Source organism: Bombyx mandarina, chromosome 18, assembly GCF_030267445.1.
Source record: "Bombyx mandarina strain Sakado chromosome 18, ASM3026744v2".
In the NCBI taxonomy this organism is placed as follows: Eukaryota; Metazoa; Arthropoda; class Insecta; order Lepidoptera; family Bombycidae; genus Bombyx; species Bombyx mandarina.
In genome coordinates this window covers 2,819,184-2,845,777 of record NC_143224.1, presented here as the reverse complement: position 1 = coordinate 2,845,777, position 26,594 = coordinate 2,819,184, and the positions used below count along the sequence as shown (strand labels likewise).

Genomic DNA, 26,594 nt, shown 5'->3' with positions numbered 1-26,594 from the left:
CTTGAGATATGAGTTCTAAGGTCTCAAGTATAGTTACAACGGCTGCCCCACCCTTCAAACTGAAACGCATCACTGCTTCACGGCAGATATGGCAAGATGTGCGTTCCGTCTTTCGGTTCATAGACCTATGAGAATCACGTTCAGTACAGATGTTTTAATGTGATTTGAAGGTGGGCGATAAAATAGGAGTGGCCGGCAACCATTGGAACGGATACGGACGCGGAACCAACAAGAGAACTAATATGGTGAGTGTGGGTAGATCATGTTTGTATTAATGCTTTTTATTATTATTGTTTTATTGTTTAGATGTATGGACGAGCTCACGGCCCGCCTGGTGTTAAGTGGTTACTGGAGTCCATAGACATGTACATCGTAAATGCCGCCATCCGCCTTGAGATATGAGTTCTGAGTTCGGCTATAGAACGGCTGCCCCACTCGTCAAACCGAGACGCATTACTTCACGGCAGAAATAGGCAGGGCGGTGGTACCTACCCGTGCGGACTCACAAGAGGTCCTACCACTAGTTTAGACAAGTTTCCTTAATACGATTTCTTTAGAAACTCGCCATTCATTCATTCGGACCACTAAAAGAGCGTGCTCTATGTAAGAGCAATTCTCGTGTTCCACATCCTATAGCTGTGAAATAACTCTGATGTTAAAGCGAGTGATTTAGTGATAATATCTTGTCTAGATTTATTCGATACGTCACGAATTCGAACTCACAGTTGAAGTTGAATATCTATATTGCTTTTTATATGTTATAGTTTTTATTTTTTCCTCCTTTTTTTGTTACCTATGCTGATAGCTTCGAGAGGCTATTTCAGCTTCGCCCTAACGTGTAGGTGAGCTCACGGGGCTCAAATCGTGAGTGTTGCTAATACTGGCCCTAGCAAGAGCAGTGCTTCGCAGAATCTACCGCCGGATCCGAAAGGCGATCGATTGAGAAGATCTGGCGGAATATTCAGTGGGCTGTTTTTTTTATTTTTTTATTGCTTAGGTGGATGGACGAGCTCACAGCCCACCTGGTGTCAAGTGGTTACTGTAGCCTATAGACATCTACAACGTAAATGCGCAACCCACCTCGAGATATAAGTTCTAAGGTCTCAGTATAGTTACAACGGCTGCCCCACCCTTCAAACCGAAACGCATTACTGCTTCACGGCGGAAATAGGCGGGGCGGTGGTACCTACCCGCGCGGACTCCCAAGAGGTCCTACCACCAGTGAAAGTGTGTCTGTGCTTTAAGTGTTCGGATAGAAATCGATGTAACAATATATATTTTTTTATTTTCCTTTCCAGAACGGTCTGATCCCTTGGTACAAGACTGCCGATCATCTGGTGTTGTACCCGTTTCCGGAATACAAACAGGTGCCTATTTATTCAGAAACGAGCCAAAAGAACGTTTAATACCAAACGAATTAGGTTCAAATTACTGTAGTTTTTTTTCTCTTTGGTTTTGGTTTATATCGTTCTGTGACCTATCGAAACGTTGACCGTTATATTATGAATCATGTTGTTATAATTGTGATGTTGATTGTGAATTGTTAACGTTTGTTTCTCTTGTTACTTGTGATTGTAAAATAAGTGTACCCTATTAATATTTTTTGTCTTGTGAGATTGGTATGAGCAAAAAAAATATTGTAACCGTTTCTCCCCACGACTGACGTTTTAAAATAATAGCAGAGGAAAAACTGGCAACACTAAGGCGGAAATTGCATAGTAAATTTCCCTTTGCCTAAAGGAGGGAAAAAAAATCGTAGTTCGACAGTGGCGCCTCACGCGCTGACTGCGGGAAACATTAAATTATACTGACCTAAAATTAGGTTCATTTCTTGATAGCGCAATGTTAGAACCCGAAAAAAAGATAGTTGATTTGTTCGGTAATGATTTCCCCGTGATTATTTATATTTCTTTTGTTTCGTTAACATTCTAAGTAAGTCACTAAACGCGATTATTTATTTATTTATTTATTATTATTTTATCCATGAATATGTGATTGATACAAATTTGAGTTCACTATTACTCTATCGAGAACCTTAAAAAGCTCGCACTAAGCACACTGGTCAAACATAAAAGCCACAATAAAATAATGTTTTATTAAATTATGTAGATACATATATACATATTTAATTTAATGTTGCTATAAAGCCCAGTGATGATGATCTTATAGTATTTATTATTATAAATTAATTTGTTTAGTTTAATTTGCATGCAGAATTAACTAAATATCGTTATCTTGAGATAGACAACATGATTTTCATGTGTTTGAAAATTATAGTGTTTTAGAAAAAAGTTTGATACATTTTTACAGCGATACTCAAACGATTTTGTCAGTAGCACAAAATAACTTAAGTTTTGTAATGCATAGGTATGTGTGGTACGTCTAGATTCATATTTTGAGTTTTTAGGAACTTCTTCATTTACCCTTATCCCACTATGCGGGGTGGGCTCAGAATATCCCCTTTTCCATTCAGATCTATCATACGTCACGTCTGCAATCACACCCTTCTCTCGCATATAATCTTTCACGCAGCCCTTCCAAGTATTTTTAGCTTGCTGTACTGACGTTACTGTCCAACAAACAATTGGTTAACCAATAAGCATAGTGAAATATAGATAAAACAATAAATAAACTTAACCCAAAAAATTCTATGGCACTAACATTAAACTCCTATAAAAATAGACGCACACTTCACTGATTGAGTAAAATAAATAACATCACATAATTAATCAAAAATTTAAATCGGCCGATAAATTACTGATATTCATTTTTATAGTTGTTGGCCATGATTCCAATCCCTACACCATTATATACAGGGTCTCCCAGAAAGAATGGATAATCCTGAAACACCTCATAGTAGAGCTATTCGGGACACAAAAAAAATTAAAAAAAATCTCAGGTACTCCTATCCAAACTACGTATTTAAAAAAAAGTTGATATTTTACAAAGCGGCAACTACAATTGACTTTGACATATTCTCAGTGAGTGACAGCTGTCATTTGATATTGACAGTACTAGGATGCGTTTAGTAAACAATTCTAACAGTCTATGAGTTCCGCTACCGGAAGTTGGTGGGTGAGCTTAGTTCGCACTTAAAGATTAAAGCTTTCTGCTGCCGTTTTTATGCCCAATACCACTGTGGTTTTTTTGCCCAATAATATAATCTCTAGTATTATTAGTCGTGTATCGAAGATGAATCACAGTGGATGTTTTCATTCATAGATATTTCGCTTGACGTTTGACGCTTGACTTGACCCACCTATGACGTTGCCCGTTGTATTTATAAGCACTTTTACGTACATACAGTAAAAAAAGCTTACAGAGTTGTAACAGTTTTATTATTATTATTTTTTTATATTATTATTTATCTTTTAATTGTGGTGCATGCTAATTTTGAATAAAACACCGAGTTTTTGTCGACGTAAAAAGATAGCCACGCAATTTTTTTTATTGCTTAGATGTGTGGACGAGCTCACAGCACACCTGGTGTTAAGTGGTTACTGAAGCCCATAGACATCTACAGCGTAAATGCGCCACACACCTTGAGATATAGTTCTAAGGTCTCAGTATAGTCACTACGGCTGCCCCACCCTTCAAACCGAAACGCATTACTGCTTCACGGCAGAAATAGGCGGGGCGGTGGTACCTACCCGTGCGGACTCCCACCACCAGTAGGACCTCTTGTGAAATGAAATGTGTATAATGAAAAGCGTTAAAATCTTAAGTCGCTTTGTCTAAATTAATTACATTCCAACATTTCCTTTAGATTATTAATTTTCTTCATTTATTGTACGGTATATGAACTTCGAAACCTTTCTACGTTAATTTGATAAAATTAAAAAGGTAGAAAGCAAAATGTACTGACATAAAAAAATCATGTATGTATGTATATTATATTATAATATTCAATGCTTTTTAACCGACTTCAAAAAACGAGGAGGTTCTCAATTCGACTATGTTTTTTTTTTATGTTTGTTACCTCATAACTTTTGACTGGGTGAATCGATTTTGATGATTCTTTGTTGACGCTTCCCTTGTGGTCCCATTTTAATTTAGTCCAGTTCTAATAATGGTAATAATTTTTTTCTATTTCAAGTCGGTTTTTGTTAAAGCATGTTTATTTACAATTATAAGTACACAAAACTTACATTATAAACTCTTATTAAATAAAAGTAAGTTGCAAAGTCGCGTTTCGACTGCATTACATACATATACATCAACTTTGGAATTATGACAGGAAAGAGTCTGCATAAAACCTATGCGCATTGTACAAATAGAGTTCTTAGTACTAACTAACGGCTCGGCTTTGCCCCTTGAGTTTTGGCAGTCCATTAGCAATTATGACCACTCGCAATTACGTGAACCGTATGCTTATGTGTCGATAAAGGCAATTAAACAGAAAAAATATATTTTTAGCAACGGCTTAATAATTTAAATAAATAAAAAAAAATACAAAAGTGGGTAGGAACGATCGACACAGAATATTAAATCTAAGACAAGTGAACGCTGCGGGCGCTGCTAGCAAAAGTGATCCGAGGTGGCGTGATGTCCCCGCTGGTCGGTCGGTTGCCCCTCCAGATGACGTCACGAGTCCACGTGAGTGCTCGTCATCAATGGCTCCGCCCATCGACTTTGACTTAAGAGGAAGTCGCCTCTAATAATATCTATACAAATAAATAAAATTGGAGTGTATGTTTGTAATAATAAAATAACCACTTTTTACTAAATGCGTAAGTATGTATACCACAGTACATATACCAATATATATTTTTTTAATTTTTGTTTGTCTGTCTGTTCCGGTTAATATCTGGAACGGCTGGACCGATTTTGATGAGACTTTCACTGATAGGTAGCTGATGATATAAGGAGTAACTTAGATTAGCTTCGCACCGCGGCGTCACCCGCGGCGGTACGACAATAACCGCGGGTAACTTCGCGGGACTCAGCTATCAATAATAAAATTTAATGTTTCCGAAGCGAAGCGAAGGCGGGTCGCTAGTATAATAATTTATAACGAGAAAACGCACGCCGAATCGATCTACTCGTTCTGAATAAAATAATTCTAAAATTACTACATTAAATTACCAATGACCGTATACAAGTTTCGTTGCAATCGAATTAATGGTTTAAGAATACACAGAGCATGTACAAAGAAATAGAGTACATTATACAAAGAAATGTAAATAAAGCATAGATACAAAGAAACATGAATAGAGCATTTCAAATAAACATAGAGTATATACAGAGAAATATGTGATTGCTTAGTAAAGATAATCATAGCGACATTTGACCAATCAGTGACCACTCTCCGCTTTTTTAACTCGATTTTTTTTTTCAATTGGAATTACGAATGAAATTGACTGCGGCGGGTACCATTGCTTTTTTTAGTAGTTATGAAATAGAAGGGTGTGTGTGTGTTATCAACAAAAGTGTTAATAGATGAGATTTTTTTTAAAATATTTATTATAAATTTGATCTGATGTAAAGTGTATTTAATTCCGTTCATAACAAGGATCTGATTAAAAAAATAATTATATTGTGTCAAAAACATTGTCTAAGTATTGTAAAATTGAAGCAAGCTATTAATTTATAATGATTTTTGCTTTTTTTTTAATTAAACTTAAATTTTGATTAAAATTAAATGAAGATCATTTATGATAATTTAAATAGAAAGGTGAAATAAACATATGTTTATTTATTTGACGGACTGTGGAATCGAGGAAAAAACCTAAGAAATTATTTTAATAACCATCTTTGAACTTTGCTCATTAAAAAAAAATTAAGTATCACTGCCTACGTTTATTTTGATCTAATCTAAATTGTTCTAATTGTAATTATAAATTTTGCTTTAAATATGCGCGCATACATTTATTTATTTTAATATAATCTTTCCAATTAATATGTTTAATGTTTTCAATAGATTAATTTAAGATGTAATCTTATGACGTTAAGATACGTAATATATTAAAAAAAAAAAAAGTGTATCGCCTAGATTATCGCCGGAAGCAGTTATTAAGTTCTTAATTATATTTGAAAGTGGAATAAGTCGGAAAGTTCTCGAAGCAGTCGTTTGACGTTTGTTTTAATTGTTTTCTCCAACGACATCGGTCTTGTGGCGCTAACCGCTCAAATACCAGAAACTACATATCGACGCTTGAAAGGCAAACGTGACTAAGTGACAATGCGTGAACTTTACGGTAGACTAATTTAAAGTTGAAATACCTGAAAACAAAATTTATTTTAACGAATCTAGCTGTAGTAGAATCTAGCCAGTAGCTGTAGGATTGAAATGATTTTAATAGACCTAGAATTTTTTTTTTTTTTGCGCATCGAATATGGTTATTGCATATTATCATTTATATACACAAAGCAGTTATTGTCGCTTAGGCACGTTTGCCTTTCAAGCGTCGATATACCTACGTATTAGTCATCATAAATTGCGCAATTTAAAATAATTTTGTATGTTATTTAAAAAGCAGGTTTATTTAATAAACGCCATTATCGGGTCTTAATGTCTAATAATATTTTATTGTGTTTGAAAAATGTAACAAATGGTTTTTTTTTAAGAGCAATAATTGATGTAATTAAAATTTATGAATATACGTTATTTTATACGTATTTATAACGTTATAACGTTTATTGTAAATGATCGCACCCCTGAGTGTTTAGAAGAAATCGTTTTTTTTGTTTGTTTGTTAAAATCTCCCATTGCTTCGTGATAATTGCAATCACTTACTGGTGGTAGGACCTCTTGTGAGTCCGCACGGGTAGGTACCACCGCCCCGCCTATTTCTGCCGTGATGCAGTAATGCGTTTCGGTTTGAAGGGCGGGGCAGCCGTTGTGACTATACTGAGGCCTTAGAACTATAATCTCAAGGTGTGTGGCGCATTTACGTTGTAGATGTCTATGGGCTCCAGTAACCACTTAACACCCAGTGGGCCGTGAGCCTTTTCACTCGTCTATTTGCTAAACATAATGCGGAGTAGTATTCGAGAACTTTGCTATTGAAGAATGTCGATGTTATTAGTCATCAGGTTCATTTTACGTCACAATCTACAAACTCACTTTAAATGTAATTATATATTATATATAAAAATGAATTGCTGCTAAAACTTGAGAACGGCTGGACCGATTTGGCTAATTTTGGTCTTGAATAATTATTTGTGGAAGTCCAGAGAAGGTTTAAAAGGTAGATAAATGTGAAAATGCTCGGAATTAAATAAAAATAACAATTTTGTTTCTCCTTTGGTGTCCCCTCCCCGTCAGACGGATTCCTTTCCTTTATCAATGTAAACTAGAGATGACGTCACGGTTTTTTTTTCTTTACCGTATTTGTTTTTTTAGTTCAAAATAGTTGTAAGAATTTTGTTATCACAACCAGTGGTTCTCAAATAGAACAGAAGGAGCGAGTTGAAAAAGCTTGTAAGTCATTCCCGTTGTTATTATAGTTTAATATAACACGTAAACCGTTTACATAGTTAAACAAAGCGTAACAACCACTTCTAATCAGGAATAAATAAATGCCTTAATAATAATAATAAGATATAATAATGCTAATAATAATAATTATTAATGTTTAAATCTATATAACACTGTGATAGTTTATGATATGTATTTGTGTACTGGACAATTGAATGTAATATGCCTAATAAAACTGAATTAAATGTTTTTTTTTTCTAAAATTCGTCGTCTGGGTGCACTTAAAATTTTTTACCTCATCGATAGGGTGGGTAGATTGTAAGTACTGTATGAAGAGAAATTTTACATTATTGTGTATTAAATACAGACAGAAAACTTTATAGAATTTCATATTTAAATTCTCATTAAAAATTCGGTAATTTTGTTTGATTGTAACTTGATATAAGGAAATATACAAACCCCTCACGGAAGGAAACTTCCGGTAATCTATAATGTTTTAGTTTATTTATTTCGTCAATAAATAGTATTGAAATACATTCAAATTCTCTGTTGACGATTGCAATTTCAATTAGACTGGAAACTAGGTTTTAGGTAATCAAGATCTGTCATTTTTACTCACAACGTGGTCGTTAAGTTCATAGTTATCATTTACACGTTGAATGGGAATCGTTCTCGATAACAAATATGTGTATAGAGACGGTAGTGCATTTTTTTTTCTATATAACAGACACAGACGCAATGAACACGTTTTACGGGTTCAAATTTTGCATGTTATACATTGCGGATTCAAAAAAAAAAAAGGAACTTATTAGTGCATACCCGAGCATTTGCGTTCTGTATATCTTAAGGTGGTAGAGATGTAATACCTTAACAGATTCAGGAGTTGTTCCTTTGAGTCACGTGTGGCTCTATATATAGGTTAGGCCAGGGGTCGGCGACTTGGGGCTCGCGAGACACATGCGGCTCTTTGTATATGAATTGCGGCTCGTTAGTTCCATACGCAAAAATTAATTATTTTATAAAAAAAAACCATTTAAAAATTGTTCTGAATCGACTAACGAGGTTTGGGCACCATTTCTATCTCTCAGCCCGTTTTTGTAAGTAAATGTTTGTTTTATATTTTTTACTTCAATAATAAGTGATTATGTAATTTATTGTAAAAAAAAACACTACTTATATAAGAATAAACAGATATTTTTCTTATGAATAGTTAGATTGAATTTTTGGCTCTTGCGACTCAAAACGTTGCCGACCTCTGGGTTAGGCCATAGTTTCGCATTTCTTTGTTAAGACGTTTTATAAATATATATTAATTGATTTATTGAAAATATATGTATATATAAAAAAAATATAGTAACTCGGTAATAGAATTTATAGTTTATTTACTAAAATAATTGAAGTTAGCCATAAACATGCGGAATACCATGTTATGTTGCGTTATTTCATTCCACAATGCTGTTGCATGCCTAGTAATTTAATTCGAGTTAACACAAAAGTTGACAGCCACTGGCAATATTATTATGACATCACTGAATTCAATAGGGTTTCGGCACATGTGGTAAAATCGATATGATTATATTAAAAAAATTACAATTTTGTTCTTTGAGATTTATTTATTGATCGAAATCATTTCCATTCGTATGTAAATCGAAAAGAAAAAAGACATTGAAATCTGTTCAATTTAAAAAATTATGATTTTTTTAAAATAAGTTTTGGATAAAAAAATATCTTAAAAAAAAAGAATCATGTTGTTGATCTTAAAACAAATTGTAATGTAATTGTGTGTCTCATGGCTGAGCTTCTAAGCGACGAAACAATGATAATGGACCTAATATGATAAATGTATATAGCTTAATGTATATAGAAGAGGTGTAATATAATAAATAAAATAACAATAATAATAAAATATGTACGTTAAGATTTTTGTTGTTTTATTTTAAGACGTTACCTAATAGGTTAAAACTAAATTCTTATTCTTTTTTTTAAATTATATTGGAAGGCTGAATGTGGACTGCCTGGTGTTAAGTGAATATCAGAGCTTATAGATTATAATTATAGATATTACTGGTGGTAGGACCTCTTGTGAGTCCGCACTGGTGGGTACCACCACCCTGCCTATTTCTGCCGTGAAGCAGTAACGCGTTTCGGTTTGAAGGGTGAGGAAGCCGTTGTAACTATACTTGAGAGACCTTAGAACTTATATCTCAAGGTGGGTGGCGCATTTACGTTGTGGATGTCTATGGGCTCCAGTAACCACTTAACACCAAGTGGGCTGTGAGCTCGTCCACCCATCTAAGCAATAAAAAAAAAAGATATTAACGCGAATTTTGGAATTCAAACTGTAAGGCATGATTGCCGCCCGGTGGACATAGACAGGGTTGTTATCTACCTTAGCCGGCTTACAATGCGTCCTACAGCCAATAAAGTTTATTTTCACTTGAAAATACTTTATCGTGATTAAGAGCACTCGTTTTTAATAGCGATAATGACATTTGCGGAATAGTTCATGTTTATTTCGTGCCGAAATGAAGGTAGCTGGTTTTTTACTGGTGGTAGGACCTCTTATGAGCCCGCACGCGTAGGTACTACCACCCTGCCTATTTCTGCCGTGAAACAGTAATGTGTTTCAGTTTGAAGGGTGGGGCAGCCGTTGTAACTATACTGAGACCTTAGAACTCATATGTCAAGGTGGGTGGCGGCATTTACGTTGTAGATGTTGGGCTCCGGTAACCACTTAAAACCAGGTGAACTGTGAGCTCGTCCCCCCATCTATGGAATAAAAAAAAAGCTATTGTAATTTTAATATCATTACAAATAAAAAAAAAAACAGCATTAAATTTTCATTGATGCTGAGTTAACTAGAGCATCTTCTGCCTTCGTCCTTATGTACGAGATGTATAGTTGAAAATGTTTTAAAACTGCTGTTGAAATACGAGAGGCAATTCAGCCGTAGCTGTGTCTCAAATCGGGTGTTATTATTTTAGCCCACGGACGTCCCCTGGTGGATATAGGCCTCTTCTAAAGATCGCCATAATAATCAATCTTGTGCACCCTGCATCCAGTGGATTCCAACGACTAAATCTAAACTAAATTGGGTCTACGTTAAAACAAAACCATTAACAAGACGTATTTGGAAATAACTCGGGTATCCGGATTCGCAATCTGTCGTGCTTAAGGCCGGTAATTAAGTTTTAAATCAACCATATACGTCTGCCAGAATTAATATTTATAATCTCAAAATGGAAGGTTGTCGAACTAGTGGTATTTGAGGGACTTTAAATAGAGAATTTTTAGAATTACACGAAAAAAAAAATAGTCGCCTTATTTGAAATAATTAGCCGTGAGTCACGTTCATCGGTTTGAGCGGTTTTTTTTGCTCGATTGTGGGACAATAGCGTTGATCGTATTTCGGGGTAAATCTGATAAGATTTCAAATGAGTTACGTTGTTCTTCCTGGTGGTAGATTCAGCGAAGCACTTCTCTTTTTGAGGCAGATGTTAGTCACTTCTCTCAAGCAGAGCTTAAGCCCATAAACTCGGGTGCCCATAAGGTCGGACGTTGTCGGCAGATAGGCAGGCTAAAATAGAAAAGAAAGCATTGAACAGTATCAACGTTGTCTTTTAGTTTGTGTGTATTTTTGATACTAATTAAGTACTTAGGTTTTTTTTTTTCCACAGGAGAAAATCGCCGGATCCCCACCCGCGCGGCAGGTGGGGTATGTGGGAGTTGAACCTCACTAAAAACTCCTGCCGCTCACAACCGGCGCCCTACCTCGGACCGGGCCGGAGCCCAGTCGGGGCTATTGAGACGGCGGGACAGGGTTGACGCAGAGCACATTACATCCATCCCACCGTCCCACGGACGCCGGACCGGCGGCCGCTAGCGACACGACCACCGGTTCCCTCGTTCAGCGGGCCGAGAGCTCGCCTTGATGGCGCCGCGTTACACCTTCCCCCAGAGCGGTCGGGGGAACGCGGTCTACCATCACCCGGCTTCCTACTGCGGGTGAGCGTGCAAAGCACGCCACCCCACGTCTGGGTCTCTCCCCGCACAAAACGGGTGGGACCCCCTAGCTCTTAGGGGGCCAGGTCACGGACACGACCCCGGTCCCGACCCCCTAAGTACTTAGGTATTAATTAGTTAACGTTTGAGAAAATTCCATAATTTATGTGAAGTTTATTAAACAAAATAATATGTGTTCTAAAAATAAAACGCACGTTTCATTCCTTCGCAATTAAAAAAATGCAACGGTATTTTTGCACGTTAATACCTTGTAAGCGAGGCGAAGACCAGTTCTTAATCGCTCTACTTAAGGATCACTGCACGCGAGCCTGCTTAGCACCTTAAATGCATCTGAAATGTAATCTGTATTTTCCTTAATACAATTTCTTTAGAAACTCGCTTCATTCGGGCCATTAAAAGAGCGTGCTTTAAGTAAGAGCGATTCTCGTGTTCCACATCCTATGGCTGTGAAATAACTTTGATGTTAAAGCGATTGATTTAGTGACAATATCTTGTCTAGATTTATTCGATACGTCACGAATTCGAACTCACAGTTAAAGTTGAATACCTTTATTTATTTTTTTCGGGTCGGTGGCCGTACCTCCTACGAAGTCCCCGCCCCTATGTGAGACTGGTCCACGACTGCGAGACCGCGGGCTCAAGGATGTTTTCAGGATCCTATCTACTAAACGTCTCTCCTGGAAGTTGAATACCTACTATTGCTTTTTATATAGTTTTTTTTCTCCTATGAGGATGGAGGATTATCATATTGTTACGCGCTGGGGTTCGGGATAAATAAAACTCCACCAAAGTACAACTAAAAACTGTATTCAACACTTAGAACACTTAAAACCTTCACAAACACTTTAAAATTCTCAATTCGCTTCTTCTGCTTCGCTTCAGGTGATCCGTTCGCCGTTTCGCTTCGAGTAGTTCCGATTACTAACTGACTGCGTGCCATCTCTGCAACGCTTTTATAGCCGATACCACATCCCTAGAATTATCGAGAATATTCCACACATTTCTAGTATTGTGTTTCCACTATCTGACAATAGATGGTGTTGTACTTCTCGAGCGCTCTAGGTGCTACTAGTTCCTTAGATATTCGTTCGACTATTCGGCGATAGATGGCGTTACTCTTACCGGCGCAACAATACGCTTCCAGTAATATTGTAAAAAGGTTGTATCTATTCATTTGCACGGACTTTTCGAACGTTCTATTTCGTACCGCTTTTTCGTTGTTTCTTGTACCGCATCGCAACCGGCCTCGTAAATAGTGTTGGCGGCGAAAGTCACTCCTCGCTTGAACAGTCAAGTTCAATAACACGACATAACAGTACACCGTTGCCTACCGCGCTGGATACATCTCCGTTTTTGATCTTCAAGTTTAATTATACATGGATTAAAATGCGACATGCAATATTGCTACTGATCTGTGCGGCGCCTGCTGTATTGCCAAAACGCACCGTAAAAATACCTCTGTGGAAACGACAGGTGAGCGAGACTTTTGTTTGTTTGTAGTTTGTTTTTAAAACTAGAATTAGAATAATGACTATTACCTACTTACACATTTTATATGGAATCGATCTATATATTTTATGTTTGTGTCATTGAATAAATAATTTTTAGCCATTATAATTAATCTAGAATTATGAAACTTGATTTTTGAGGGCTTTCCGATATTATACGATATTATAATATTATAGTACGATCGAGATGGTAGTGTTCTGTTAGTTTTTTGAGATTTCGTAAAGACTGTTTATCTTTGAAAATTTTTAATACAGAATTTGTAGGTGTATTTGTATGGTTATTATTTGATGTATTTTTGTTTTATTTGTACTGTTTATTTTTCTCATATTTTTGAGGTCCCATAGATTTTCTTTAATGCTTTTTAATCAAGGTGATTATGTATTGAATAATTTTCGATTTTAATTTACTTTTTTTTTGTTTATATAGTTCTTTAATCAAGTCTAACTGCCTAGGCTTAGATTGACAAAAAAAAATCGTGCGCTCTTTCCGCAGTGACAGTTTTGCTTTGATTTGAACTCGTACCTTATTGCCTTAAGGTGATTAGTTACGTAAGCGTTTTTATTAAAAAAAAAACCTACTAAAATAATATAAGTATGAACTGTTTCCACATTTTTCTCGTGGCATACTTTCTCGGCTTTCACGTGTCTCGATACCTATTAGAAAGTTCCAGTTGACTGTTGACTCACCGAGATCTTCGCCGATCCTTAGGAGGACTTATGAATACCTTTGGAGGGCTTTCTATGTATTTGTAAACATTATCGATCAATGTAAAGTACGACCGGTTTTTTTTTAAAACGAATGTACTACAATCTTTAAGAGGCTCAACGCCCTGCGCTCTTCACTCAAATTTCTGCTTTGAGTTCCGTCGATAAAGAGTGTTTTGGGCCGGCATGAGCTGATACTGACGCCTTGACGAGTTCTGTTGTTAGCAAGGGTCGTTTCTTCAGTGCCACTGAAAATCTCCGCATATTAGCTCAACGTATGGTTGTGAATAAACATTAGCCAATGTTTTCCTCTGCTAATTAACAAGCATTAATATATTTTTTTAATATCATTGACCAAATTGAAAAATAACATTTACGCGATACACGAATACTATTCTTTTTTGCCTGAAGACCATGGGCCCTTTTCGTGATCTCTCGTAATGAATCTAAAGTTTTTGATAATACGGTAATTTATTTAGATGGTGTTCTGGAATAATGTGGGAAACAAAAAAAATTGGCTAATTATCCTTGTACAAATATTTAAAATCTAAATGAAAATCGTTTTCATGATTTCCTCGGTGAAATTAATTATTTGATTCGATCGATAGGAGGCAGCGTCTCTATAACCTTATAAAATGCTGATGCTGACTACAAATTGAACATATATTTTCATCTTTAAAGTAGAAACTCAAGTAACGACTTTAACAAATCTATATATATATATATATATAAATGAATTGCTGTTCGTTAGTCTCACTAAAACTCGAGAACGGCTGGACCGATTTGGATAATTTTGGTCATGAACTATTTGTAGAAGTCCAGAGAAGGTTTAAAAGGTAGATAAATATCTAAATTCCTTTTGTTTGTTTTAAGTTTATGTTATACAAAAGTTTAGGTCTTTTACTTATCGATTGAGGCACTACGAAGTCTGCCGGGTTAGCTAGTTTTAAATATATTTCATATGTTATTTCATATTGCATTATTTCATATTTTAATCTCCAAACGGTAATTTCACCTCGAGTGTATTTTAATAAAGAAAAACATTGAAGAACATTAGATTTCTGTGATTATTTGTATTCCTTTTTATGCAATATACAATGACCGGTCGTTTCTATACTTGATATGCAACTCACATAAGAATTCACTTTATTTTATAAGGCTTCACTTTCTCCGATGCGTATCCAAACCTGTTAACGTTACGTCGTTGATAGTAAAATTGTTTTGGAGCGATATTAGTAGGTTATTAATGTTATTACGTCAATGTTACGATGAAATAGGACCGCCAAATTTATATTATTTTTCCCCGACTACCGAAAGAGATGTTTGTTGTCCTTCTAGAGCGTTTCAGGCTCTAGAATCCAAAAGTTTTGACGAATTTCAAGATATGAGGTATCATTAGGTTTTTCATGAATGAAGGCTTTTTAAATTTGAAGTTTTCTTTTGCAACGATGATGAGAGGTTACCGTGATGGACGCCAGTAATGCCAGGGGCTCCGTTTAGTCGCTATTTACCGCCGTGTAGTCTCCGTAAATAGGTTTACTAACTAAACTAGGGTTTGAAGACGGACATATCATAGCGCTCGGGAAACACCGTAGAGGGTACTTCATTTGAGATTTTATTTATATATTGCATGTCCCGACATCTTAATAAATAAAATGTCCGGTGTAGGCCAATAGCAATAGCAATAGCATTACCAGCTTACATTGATTCTGGTGCAAAGTGTTCATGCGCTCCGGCTTGGAGAGTAGGAGTCCTTTTACTGGTGTAAATGGAGACATAAATCTCTGATTGGCTTTTGTTTTGAGAGCTTTAAGGGCTTCGGCATCACCTCAATACCCGATAGGCTATGAGAACGTCTACCTATCGTAGCTTAAAATAGTTAAAAAATCTAATAAAGTAGCTTAAATTTAATTACACCGTTATAGGTGGAGTTCACGAATTTAATACTCACTAGCGGCCCGCTGCGGCTCCGCTCGGGACTTTAACAAAAAATTCATGGATATTTGACGTTGTTTTATTTTTTTAAATAAAAGAACACTTATTGCGGCATAATTATAATAGTTAGACATATGCTGTCGCGACACTTTTTGTAAATAATAATGTGTTCTACAAAGTCGTAGTACATTATTTTATTCTATCGTCAATAGTTTTCGCGGGGCACACGATGTAAAGAATATTTTAGGTAATTTTGTTACACCTTGGATTACATTATTGGAGTATTAGTAAGGATCCCTAATTTAAAAAAAAATATATATATATACCCTATGTTATTCGGGAATAGTGTAGCTTCCAAACAGTGAAATAATTTTTCAAATCGGTTCAGTAGTTTCGGAGCCTATTCAATGCAAACAAACAAACAAATATTTCCTCTTTATAATATTAGTATAGATAGTATAGATTCGACTGCCACAACAGTTCATAAAACATAAATAGGTATAAATGGGAATTACTTATTTTATAGCTTAATCTGATATTAAGTGATTACCGGAAGATATAGACATTACACATATCATAATGAAAATGCCGCCACCCGCTTTGAGACTTGAAGTTTATGTCCCAATCGAATACAATAAGTAATACTAAGAAGTAATAACGAAAATTATTTGCGATTTTTTTTGGGAGTTTCGTTTTTATTACACGTTATTAATCCTTCATCATCGAAATCATTCTTGTATATTTGTTAAATACGTATTTTATTAGAAAATTGGTGGCTGTTTGCGGGATTTGAACACCGGCACATTCGCATCGCTCGATATAAGTTCGCCAGACGTTTTATCCTTTTTTTTTTCTACCTATGCTGATAGCCATGAGAGGCTATTTCAGCTTCGCCCTAGCGTGTAGGTGAGCTCACGGGGCTCAAACCGGAGTGTTGCCAACACTGGCCCTAGCAAGAGCAGTGCTTCGCAGAATCTACCACCGGATCGGAAACGCGACCCACTGAGAAGATCCGGCGAGAAACTAAGCGGGCTGTGTCTGTGGGTATTTTTCCTTTATCCCACAACGACTTTTTATAAGATTTGTTTGTTTCCAGGCCTGCGAGCCACCAGCTGCTCTGAGCGAGCACAGTCATTACATATGCAACGACAAAGGCGAGCCCAAGTGCATGCCGGGATGGCAGGGGGACCTCTGCGATGTGCCCATATGCAGGAAGGGATGCGATCCTATTAGAGGTCTGTTAGATATGTCTTTCAATCACTATATAAGTAAGACGATTCTTAACACCAACTCTTAATGTTTTGTTAACTTACTTGAAATGAGGAGGAGATTGTCAATTCGAACGTTTTTTTGTGTGTTACACTCATAACAATCATAACTTAGATAGATGAACCTTATTTAATGATTTTTTTTCTTATCACTTTAACCCTACGCTTTTTTACAATAAATTTATTTCCTATTTTTTAGTTGGATTCTATATAAAAGCGTATTTTTTAGAGCTTTAAACTTTTTTTTACATAATAGATTTGATTTAGGGAAACAGATTGAATAAAATGACAACTGATTTGACAGATGTAGTTTCAACAAAATGGCCGTTATCGACTTTCAAAGTTAGGAAGTCCTTGATAAAAGGCTCTTTAGAAGATGTAATTTTTAAAACGGAAAGAGACTTATTTTTTTTTGTACGCGATATTACGAGCTGGTACTGCTAAATAAAATAACCGGGTCATCCGAGACGCTTTGTGACTAATCATTTAACAGTTGTACCAAAGAAACAAAACGAAGCCTTTTATTTGCAAAACTTTCATATAGAAAGTACTGTTAGGTCGAACGAGAGCTTTTGAAAGCCTGTATAGTTAAATACGCTTGTAAATGGCATATTAAATGTTAGGATGCCTAGAGGGTCTCATATGTACGATTAGTTAACTGATATAAATTAACTTTCGCATTGTTCGTCCACAATTGTTATATGAATACCTTATATATAAAGAGTCGAAGTTCTTACTTAGTGGTCAGATAAAAATACTAAGCGCCACTTACTATCAAGTAATACAAAACAATTTCAAAGTGCCAAATCGTGCACAAACAGTACTACAACCATTGTTTATGACCTGATTTTGATTATTTATGTCCACTAATTTTCTAAATTAATTCACACGATTGAGTTATTAATTCAATGCGCCTTGCGAACTCTGTTTTTATTTACAGAAAATATAAATAGCAATATTAGTTTGTATGTTGCTTAAACTAAGCGTATATATGTCGATAGTTATTCCATTAAAATCAATTATGATTAATGATTGAAGCCGACATTAGCACCTTTGTCAATGAATCGACGCACGAAAGAAATTATGAGGCTTAAGATACTTGTTTATACTTGTTATAATTTTGGAGGCGTTAGGCGATTGTTATTTCTGACTTATATATATTATTTATAGTAATATATTAAGATTACCTCTTCGGCATTCTCTGTTAATTATTCAAATTAAAATCCCGCGTTTTATCTCGAAACATGAAGCAAAAGTCTGGATTATGATATTCCCCTAACTTAAACTCCTCATGCAGGATTTTGCAAGAAACCAGGGGAGTGTACATGCAAGTTCGGGTACTACGGAGACAGATGCGAAAAGTGTATTCCGCTGCTGGGCTGCGTCCACGGCCGCTGCAACGAACCGTTTCAATGTATCTGTAACGACGGCTGGGACGGCCTATTTTGTACCGAACGTGAGTAGTTGGCCTATTTTGTACCGAACGTGAGTAGTTAGCCTATTTTTTATAGAGCATGCATCGTTGGCCTATTTTATACAGAACGTGAGTAGTTGGCCTATTTTGTACCGAACGTGAGTAGTTGGCCTATTTTATACAGAGCATGCATCGTTGGCCTATTTTATACCGAACGTGGGTAGTTGGCCTATTTTGTATCGAACGTGAGTAGTTGGCCTATTTTATACAGAGCATGGATCGTTGGCCTATTTTATACCGAACGTGGGTAGTTGGCCTATTTTGTATCGAACGTGAGTAGTTGGCCTATTTTGTACCAAACGTGAGTAGTTTTAATTAAATTCTATGTCTTAGCACCAATAATAATTAATTTTGAAATCTTGTGAGTCCGCACGGGTAGGTACCACCACCCTGCCTATTTCTGCCGCGAAGCAGTAATGCGTTTCGGTTGGAAAGGTGGGGCAGCCGTTGTTACCCTACCGAGACATTACAACTCATATTTCAAGGTAGGTGGCAGCATTTACGTTATAGATGTCTATGGGCTCCGGTTACCACTTAAAATCAGGTGGGCCCTGAGCTTGTCCACCCAACTATGCTATAAAAAAATAACAGTTCGACAATAAGCACATCAGAGAAATACAAAATATAAATTTGCAAAAAAAAACTAAACTTAATTTAATTAAAATGAATTGCGTAATACCATACGGGCCGATATGTAAGAATCTATAAAATTAATACTAGATCCAAAATTACCAAATCCAAAATTACAGATAATACAAGTATTAGTGATGTTAAAGATGTCTTCAAATCGCCATTCGCCTTTGGCCCGAGTTACTGTCATAAAACTAGTAAGCGTAATTCTTTCAATCGAACTTCAATTAAGGTCATAATGACGGTATTTTAGCCGTCTAAATCATGACTGACTGGCCTTAATGTTTCAGAAGACTGTTTGACGAATGTTATACCTTTGAAGAACACCCGTGTACCACATTGCGTATACTACACTGTTTAGTTTGTATTCGAATAATAGTCATTATCGTGTTGAAAGTAGAGCTTAACGCTTTTTAAAAGTTCTCGAACAATCCAAAAAGTACCTATTAACGTATTTAGAATCACTTTCGCGACATTGTCTCGTTTAAATATGTGAAACCAGGTTAAGTTCTGTAGTGATTAACGCTAATTGTAAGAAAAACTTCGGTTTTTCTAAATCATTTGCACGTCACTTATCGTGCATTGATGTAAGTATAACAGAAACTTTCCCTGGACTGGCAATAACTGGATCATTTTTGATTACAATTGATTGAAGGCTTTAGGACAAACCTGTAAATAAATATTTTAATATTTTTATAATTTAATTAATGCAGGAGAATATCCAATAGTTAATATAGAAACTATATAGTTTGTATTCTGTGTCTAAAAAATATTTAAGATAGATCAGTGTTAAACGATAAATTAGTGCTGGTGGTCCAGCAATAAATATCTGTGCTTACTGGCGACGTATGCTTATACTAGATATCGGTGGGCATTCATACGTCTCAGCCATTGCGTTTCTTGACGGATCTTCTCAGTGGGTCGCGATTTCGATTCGGTGGTAGATTCTGTGAAGAACAGCTCTTGCTAGGGCTAGTGTTAGCAATATTCTCAGATTTCTACCCGTGAGTAGTTGTAAAAGCCCCTTAGGTTACTAACGGTTCCTATTACTACTACTGCGCTGACGCTTGACTCCGAAATGGGTCTTGGTCTACGACATTCATCCCTGCAAACGTCGCCATTTATCCTAGAAAATACTAGATATACTTTATTATCAAATAATAAGTTACAATGTGATTTTTTTTTATTGCTTAGATGGGTGGACGAGCTCACAGCCCAACTGGTGTTAAGTGTTTACTGGAGCCCATAGACATCCACAACGTAAATGCGCCACCCACCTTGAGAAATAAGTTTTAAGGTCTCAAGTCTCATTTCAAGTATAGAATTGCAATATCCTTATTGGTTTTTTTAATTATTTTAATTTAGTTTTATATTCCATTAGATTTAAGCTTAAACCTGTTTTTCTAACGTTACGTTACGTATTACAGCTACATGCAGCACGGAATGTCACAAGATCCGCGGCTTCTGCGAGTCCCCGGGCGAGTGTCGCTGCCGGTTCGGTTGGTCCGGGCCGACATGTCACGCCTGTCAAACTTTACCCGGATGCCAGCACGGTTATTGTGAGAAGCCATTAGAGTGCAGATGTCTGCCCGGCTACACGGGAATGCTGTGTCAGACGCGTAAGTAAAGTTAGCTAATCTATATATTATTAATACGTGAAGAAGAAACTTTGTATCCCTTTTTACGAAAATTGCGCGGACGGAGGAGTATGAAATTTCTCACACTTATAGAGAATATAGTGAAGGAGTGCAGAATGCTCATAATTTTTTAATTATGCATTAAAAATTAATTAAATCAATAAAGCAAACGTTACATACATTACTATGTATTTGACACAACGCATTTACACATACATATACTCTGTATTTATTGTCAAACTTTTGTTATATTGAAAGTAGTGGTCAAATTGAGAATAGTGTACATATGTACTGTTTGTCTTTAATATTATTTATCTATAGTGTAGTCTTGGCGAAATCTGTGATTATAGAAATATAATAATAGTCTATGACAATAGAGTCATAATAGTGTACAAACTTATAATTTCAAATAATTATAGTCGAATTTCAAATACCGGTGTACCACTAGTTACAGAATAATAATCCATTAGGAATCATCGAGGCTGCGATCGAAATCGATTTAAAATTTGGCTAAATAAATTCCAAACGCGAAGTAGCTTGAAAAGTGAGTTCCACCTATAAAGTAATGAGGCGAATATGTTGTCACTACCAAATTTAGAACGTCAGTAATACAGTGCGTAACATGGTAACCTACTGAATTAATTTAAACAAATTAATTAAAAAGAACAAACCAATATGGTAGTAATTTTTTTACCGCAGTGAAAATTTAAGTACGCCAAAATTTTAATCGTTTTACGAAGCTTATATTCGATAGCTTATACTTTCTCGATTTAGTAAACTCTGCGCATTCGCTGATCTTGGATTGATGTTGATGTGAGATAGAAGGTAAATGCAATACGTGTTAGCGAATTGTGTAGCAAATTTGATTGCGACACTGTTATTAAAATACAAAATTTTCTTGCTACAATGAAATGAACAATATTTTTAAAGGTGTTTTTGTTTATACTAATATTATAAAGAGGAAAGATTTGTTTGTTTGTTTGTTTCGAATAGGGTCCGAAACTACTGGACCGAATTGAAAAATTCTTTTTCCATTAGAAGCCGACATTGTCCCTGATGAACATAGGCTATTTTTTTTTCATTTTTTTTTTATTTTTTTTTTTGGTTTCATGTGTGTTTTAATGTTTCCGAAGCGAAGCGAGGGCGGGTCGCTAGTAGTAAATAAAATAAAAATCGATTCGGTTGATCAATCGAATCGAATTAAATCATTCAATTTATACTTCAATATCATTGGTTAGTAGCGGAAAATACATTATTACTGGGACTAATGTCATTGTACATGTGTAATTAGTTTCCAGATTCTTTTCCACTTGATGGAAGAGATCGCTCTTAGCGATAAGACCGCCAGTTGTACTTTTTTTTGTATTTAATGTTTTTTTTGTTGGTGTACAATAAACAATACTCTCTCCCTCTCTCTCTCTCTCTCTCTTTATCTCTCTCTCTCTATCTAATGTAATTATGTTTTGTGCAGCAATTTGTGCAGCGAACTGTCACAGCGAGAGAGGCTTCTGTCGGCGTCCCGGGGAATGCCGCTGCAAGGTCGGCTGGACCGGGCCCACGTGCGCGCAGTGCCACAGGTACCCTGGCTGCAAGCACGGAACTTGCAGGAAGCCTTGGGAGTGTATCTGCAAAAAGGGCTGGGGAGGAATGCTGTGTGACGAAGGTGAGTTTCAACATTAAATTTGATTTCTGGCTTAACAAATGGGCACACGGCCCACCCGCTGGTGAGTAATCAAGGACTTTCATGGATGTCATGGAAAAATTGTTATTATAGTGGTACGCACTCAAAATCCTTGACGCTTTCCGCTCTAACACTAGGAGTAGAGACCCCGGTAACCGTACTCGTCGAACTCGACAAAGAGGTCAGCATGCAACCTAACCTAAACATCAGCCCGCTGAGTTTCTCGCCGGATCTTCTCAGCGGGTCACGACTCCGATCCGGTAGTAGATTCATTCGCGATGCAGTTGCTCTTGAGTTGTTAGGTTTCCTTTGGACGCGCTCGGGTAGCTGTTAGCAAATCTCGCCCCTTCTGGCTGAGCCATTGCTCGCCCACCTGTCTTTGTAAAACTGGAAAGGCTTCCAGGCCACCAGTAAACCCTCAATCATAAAAAAAAAGAATCGAATCCAAAACGTTCTCATTAGGAGCACGCATGGCACTAGCACACCAGGGGCGCGTTAATTAGATTTACATGAACTTAACATGGCTCGTATATCTTAACTACAGGTGCATTCCTATAGCAAGTCTTCGCCTTACACGGCGTACGTGAAGGCTCCACGCCCATCGCGTACGTGACTACGTTTTTTAGAACGTTCACACGATGTATTTTGCCTAATACACATCGTGCATAAATATTCGATTAACCCCGGTAACCGTACTCGTCGAACTCGACAAAGAGGTCGACGTGCAACCTAACCCATGCACCAGCCCGCTGAGTTTCTCGCCGGATCTTCTCAGTGGGTCGCGATTCCGATTCGGTAGTAGATCCAATCGCGAAGCAATTGCTCTTGAGTTGTTAGGTCTCCTTCGGAGGTGCTCGGGCAGTTGTTAGCAAATCCCACCCCTCCTAACTGAGCCTTTGCTCGCCCACCTGTCTTGGTGAAACTGGAAAAGCCTCCGAGCCACCAGTAATCCTTCAATCATAAACGAATTCTTCTAAGCTAAGCAGTTAAACTGAAAGTTCGATAAAAATATATTTTTTCAGAACTAAATTACTGCGAAGAGCATCCTGACACGTGCAAAAACGGTGGCCAATGTCAATCGTTGGAAGCACAGGACGGACACTATAGGTGTCAATGTCCTTCCGGAGTCACCGGCAAGCATTGTGACGTCATACCAGCTAATATGACCACGACCGAGGCTAGCACCGTCCAAGAATTCACCGTGGAAGTGATCACAGACGACGAGTCCGCAGAGAATACTTCCGACAAGACTACAACAGTCGCTGAGCCCAATATCGACGAGAACGAGACTGAATAAATATATAACAGCCTTATCTTAATATTTAGATTTATGTATTTAAATTATTTATCTCACATCATTTCTCTCACATCTCACAGCATCATTCACATCACATCAATCACATTTAACTTTTTGATTTACCGTTAATCAATTGCAGCTGTTTTTATGTATTCACGAATGATGCACGATTTCATTAGTTCGCTTACGATCATGATGGATTTATCGATGAGCGTAACTAATCTCTGCACTCTGCTGATTATAAGGTCATATAATGTAATGGGGTTACAAGAATTGTACATTTTTATAAATAAAAAATTGCCTCATTTGCAAGTATCAATGTTAAATTGAATTTCTATGTAATCGAATTCACCATGTTATCATTTCTCGATTTCATACGTATTTTATTCATAGTACTAAATATATTTTCATCTGATCATTTCACATTTTGATTCAGTTAAATATTTGTTCATTCAACAACCATTTCATTTTCTCAAGATTTTAAAACGCCGTCTATAAATTGGCAGATTAGATAATTAGAAATGTTGAAGGACTGCAAAGAAAACAAGAAACAATCTGTTAGAAGATTTAAAACACTCATTATTTCTACATCTAGATTTTTGCGGGGGGGCAGTGACCCCATGCGGACGGTATACAGTCTGGCTGACGTATGACCGCTAATTATTAATTATTTTGATATTGTAAACTTATTACAGTTTTAAATGTTATAAAATTCTCATCAACATTTTTTGGTCTTCTCAAATTTAATTTTCCTTATAGTTAAATCAATTCATACTTTTGTTTTTTATTTAAATTATTTATTCAAAGATTTCAACAATCCAACAACTTTATATTTTATTCATTAAAACAAAAATCATTTTCATGGAAAATTCAAAGTTAATGACTCATTTTTCATAAACGGTGGATTCACTATATTTTCATATTTTTAGTCTTATTCACCATCATAACTGTTACATTTAAGTAAAAATGTCATTAAATGAACTGCTAAAAAGGCTTAAATCATTCTCATATAATGAAAAGTTCATATTTTATCGCATTACGCTTATAATTCGTTCCATTAATCATTATCACTTATTACTGATATTATCATTACTAATAACAATGAATTTCGAAGCAGGATTTTTTTTATCGGTTGTCACACGTATTTTCATCATATTGCCTATTTATTTTATTCAAACTCTAAAATATCATGTTTATTCACTTATCATCTCATAATTAGCTCTGTATAATTTATAGTTTTAAAATATCCATGTATTTAATTACTAATATAAATATCACATGATGAATTCTGTATCAAAAATTCATTACGCTTAATCATCAAATCATTTATTTGTATTCTTATAAGATTGTTAATTATTGTTGGTTCATAACAATGTATATCTAATATAGCTTTTAATTAGACAAAGTTAACTTTACACACAATTGCCTTTAACCATTCCCAATACGTTAGTATAATATTCCACAGTGTACGTCAACACAATTCATTAATTTATCATATCATATGCATATCTATCTGTATTGATCTCCTTAAAAGTTTAAATGCGTAAATAGTTGAGGAAATTGTTTCATAAGTCATTCATCATTTCTTTTTGTATATTGCATAATTTACAATAGTTTTCTAAAATCATTTCATTCATTGTGTATAAGTTGCTTAATATAGGAATCATTATCATATCAGTAACAATTCATTTCGTTAGGTCTAGAAAATGTTCATTGCATTCACATTTTTATTTACACTTTCAATCAATATTTTCATTTATTTAGCAGTATCATTCGTCATTGCAAATACAGGTTTTGTCATTTCGTTCGAATGTTCTCGTTTCCATAGAAATCCGGTACTAAAATTATATCGAATTTTGTTCTAATGTAATTATTTTATTGATTCATTTCATTGACTTGTTACAGCAATCACCGTCACATCATCAACATCACATTATAAAACTATTCATTTCAAATTTAATCATCGCCATCCAAACTTAGTCATACCATTAATTTTCATATGCATAACACATACAGCATCTACCCCATTACTCTCACCTTACTTCATTGATAGAGATCTTGTAACATTTAATTTTAATATTTATTTCATTATTGTAATTAGTTTTATATCACACACATGATTAGACTGAGAGTGTTTATTCAAATTAAATTTATGAAAAGTTTGAATGTAAATTATTAAGTATGTTTAGCTGTATGTATGTATTAATCATTAATATTCAGGTAAAACCACCAACAAGTGCTGAAAGCTATGTAAAAACTTTTTTCACTCTCACTTTTATATATCACATTCGTTAAGTTGTGAATGTATAAAGTTCATTATTGATGTGTAAGTAAACAAATATATGTAAAATGTGATATTTTTTTTTACAAATATCTTGTATCGTATCCTTTCTGAAGCTTTGCTTATGGTAGTAGCTTGATTATCTACGGGTTCAAATAGCCCACTGAGTTTCTCGCCGGATCTTCTCAGTGGGTCGCGTTTCCGATCCGGTGGTAGATTCTGCGAAACACTACTCTTGCTAGGGCGAGTGTTAGCAACGTCCTCAGGTTAGAGCCCCGTAAGCTCACCTACTAGCCCGGAGAATCTAATATAAGCCCTGGAGGTTACTAGAATAGGTAGGGAAAAAAAGGACCGAGTTAGTGGTTCTTATATTTATAGCTGTAGATGTAATGATTAACTTAGATTAATCCTGATGCTGGGTGCTTTTTAGAGCCTACAGACATTACAACATGAAGTCCTCTTTCATCTTAAAGTGTGCGTTGAAATCGCAGCTGTCGTGATATAAATTGATTTCATTGTTTTACGTCCCTCTCTTCCACCTCGCGTCGTTTCCTCACTGCTGAGGGTCGTGACCGCCATGTTTAGACAGGATTTTATTTTTTGTTATATCTTTTAACATTTCCGATCATTAGCCGCGTGAGAGCTTCGTGGAATGGGGTTTCTAGTGTGGTGCGGATTTGATCTAGGCTATCAGGTATTTTTCGAGCAATATGACCGTAGTTAATGGAACGGATA

General features: G+C 35.9%; 2 protein-coding genes across 2 annotated transcripts in view; both read left to right on the top strand.

Annotated features, from left to right (window-relative positions):
* FucT6 (alpha-(1,6)-fucosyltransferase 8) overlaps positions 1-9,340 on the top strand; it is a 40,381-nt gene extending 31,041 nt beyond the window's left edge. Inside the window, exons 12-13 of the mRNA XM_028176147.2 lie at positions 171-245; positions 1,299-9,340. Coding sequence (XP_028031948.2) covers positions 171-245; positions 1,299-1,406 — 183 coding nt within the window. The 3' untranslated portion in view covers positions 1,407-9,340. The remainder of the gene's footprint in view (positions 1-170; positions 246-1,298) is intronic.
* Positions 9,341-12,713: 3,373 nt separating this feature from the next.
* LOC114244409 (uncharacterized) lies at positions 12,714-25,928 on the top strand. The gene is made up of 6 exons (XM_089734918.1): positions 12,714-12,916; positions 16,688-16,826; positions 18,157-18,315; positions 20,391-20,582; positions 22,072-22,263; positions 23,304-25,928. Exons 1-6 carry the CDS (start codon positions 12,830-12,832, stop codon positions 23,576-23,578), a joined length of 1,044 nt encoding a protein of 347 aa, XP_089591044.1. The 5' UTR covers positions 12,714-12,829; the 3' UTR covers positions 23,579-25,928.
* Positions 25,929-26,594: the final 666 nt, after the last annotated feature.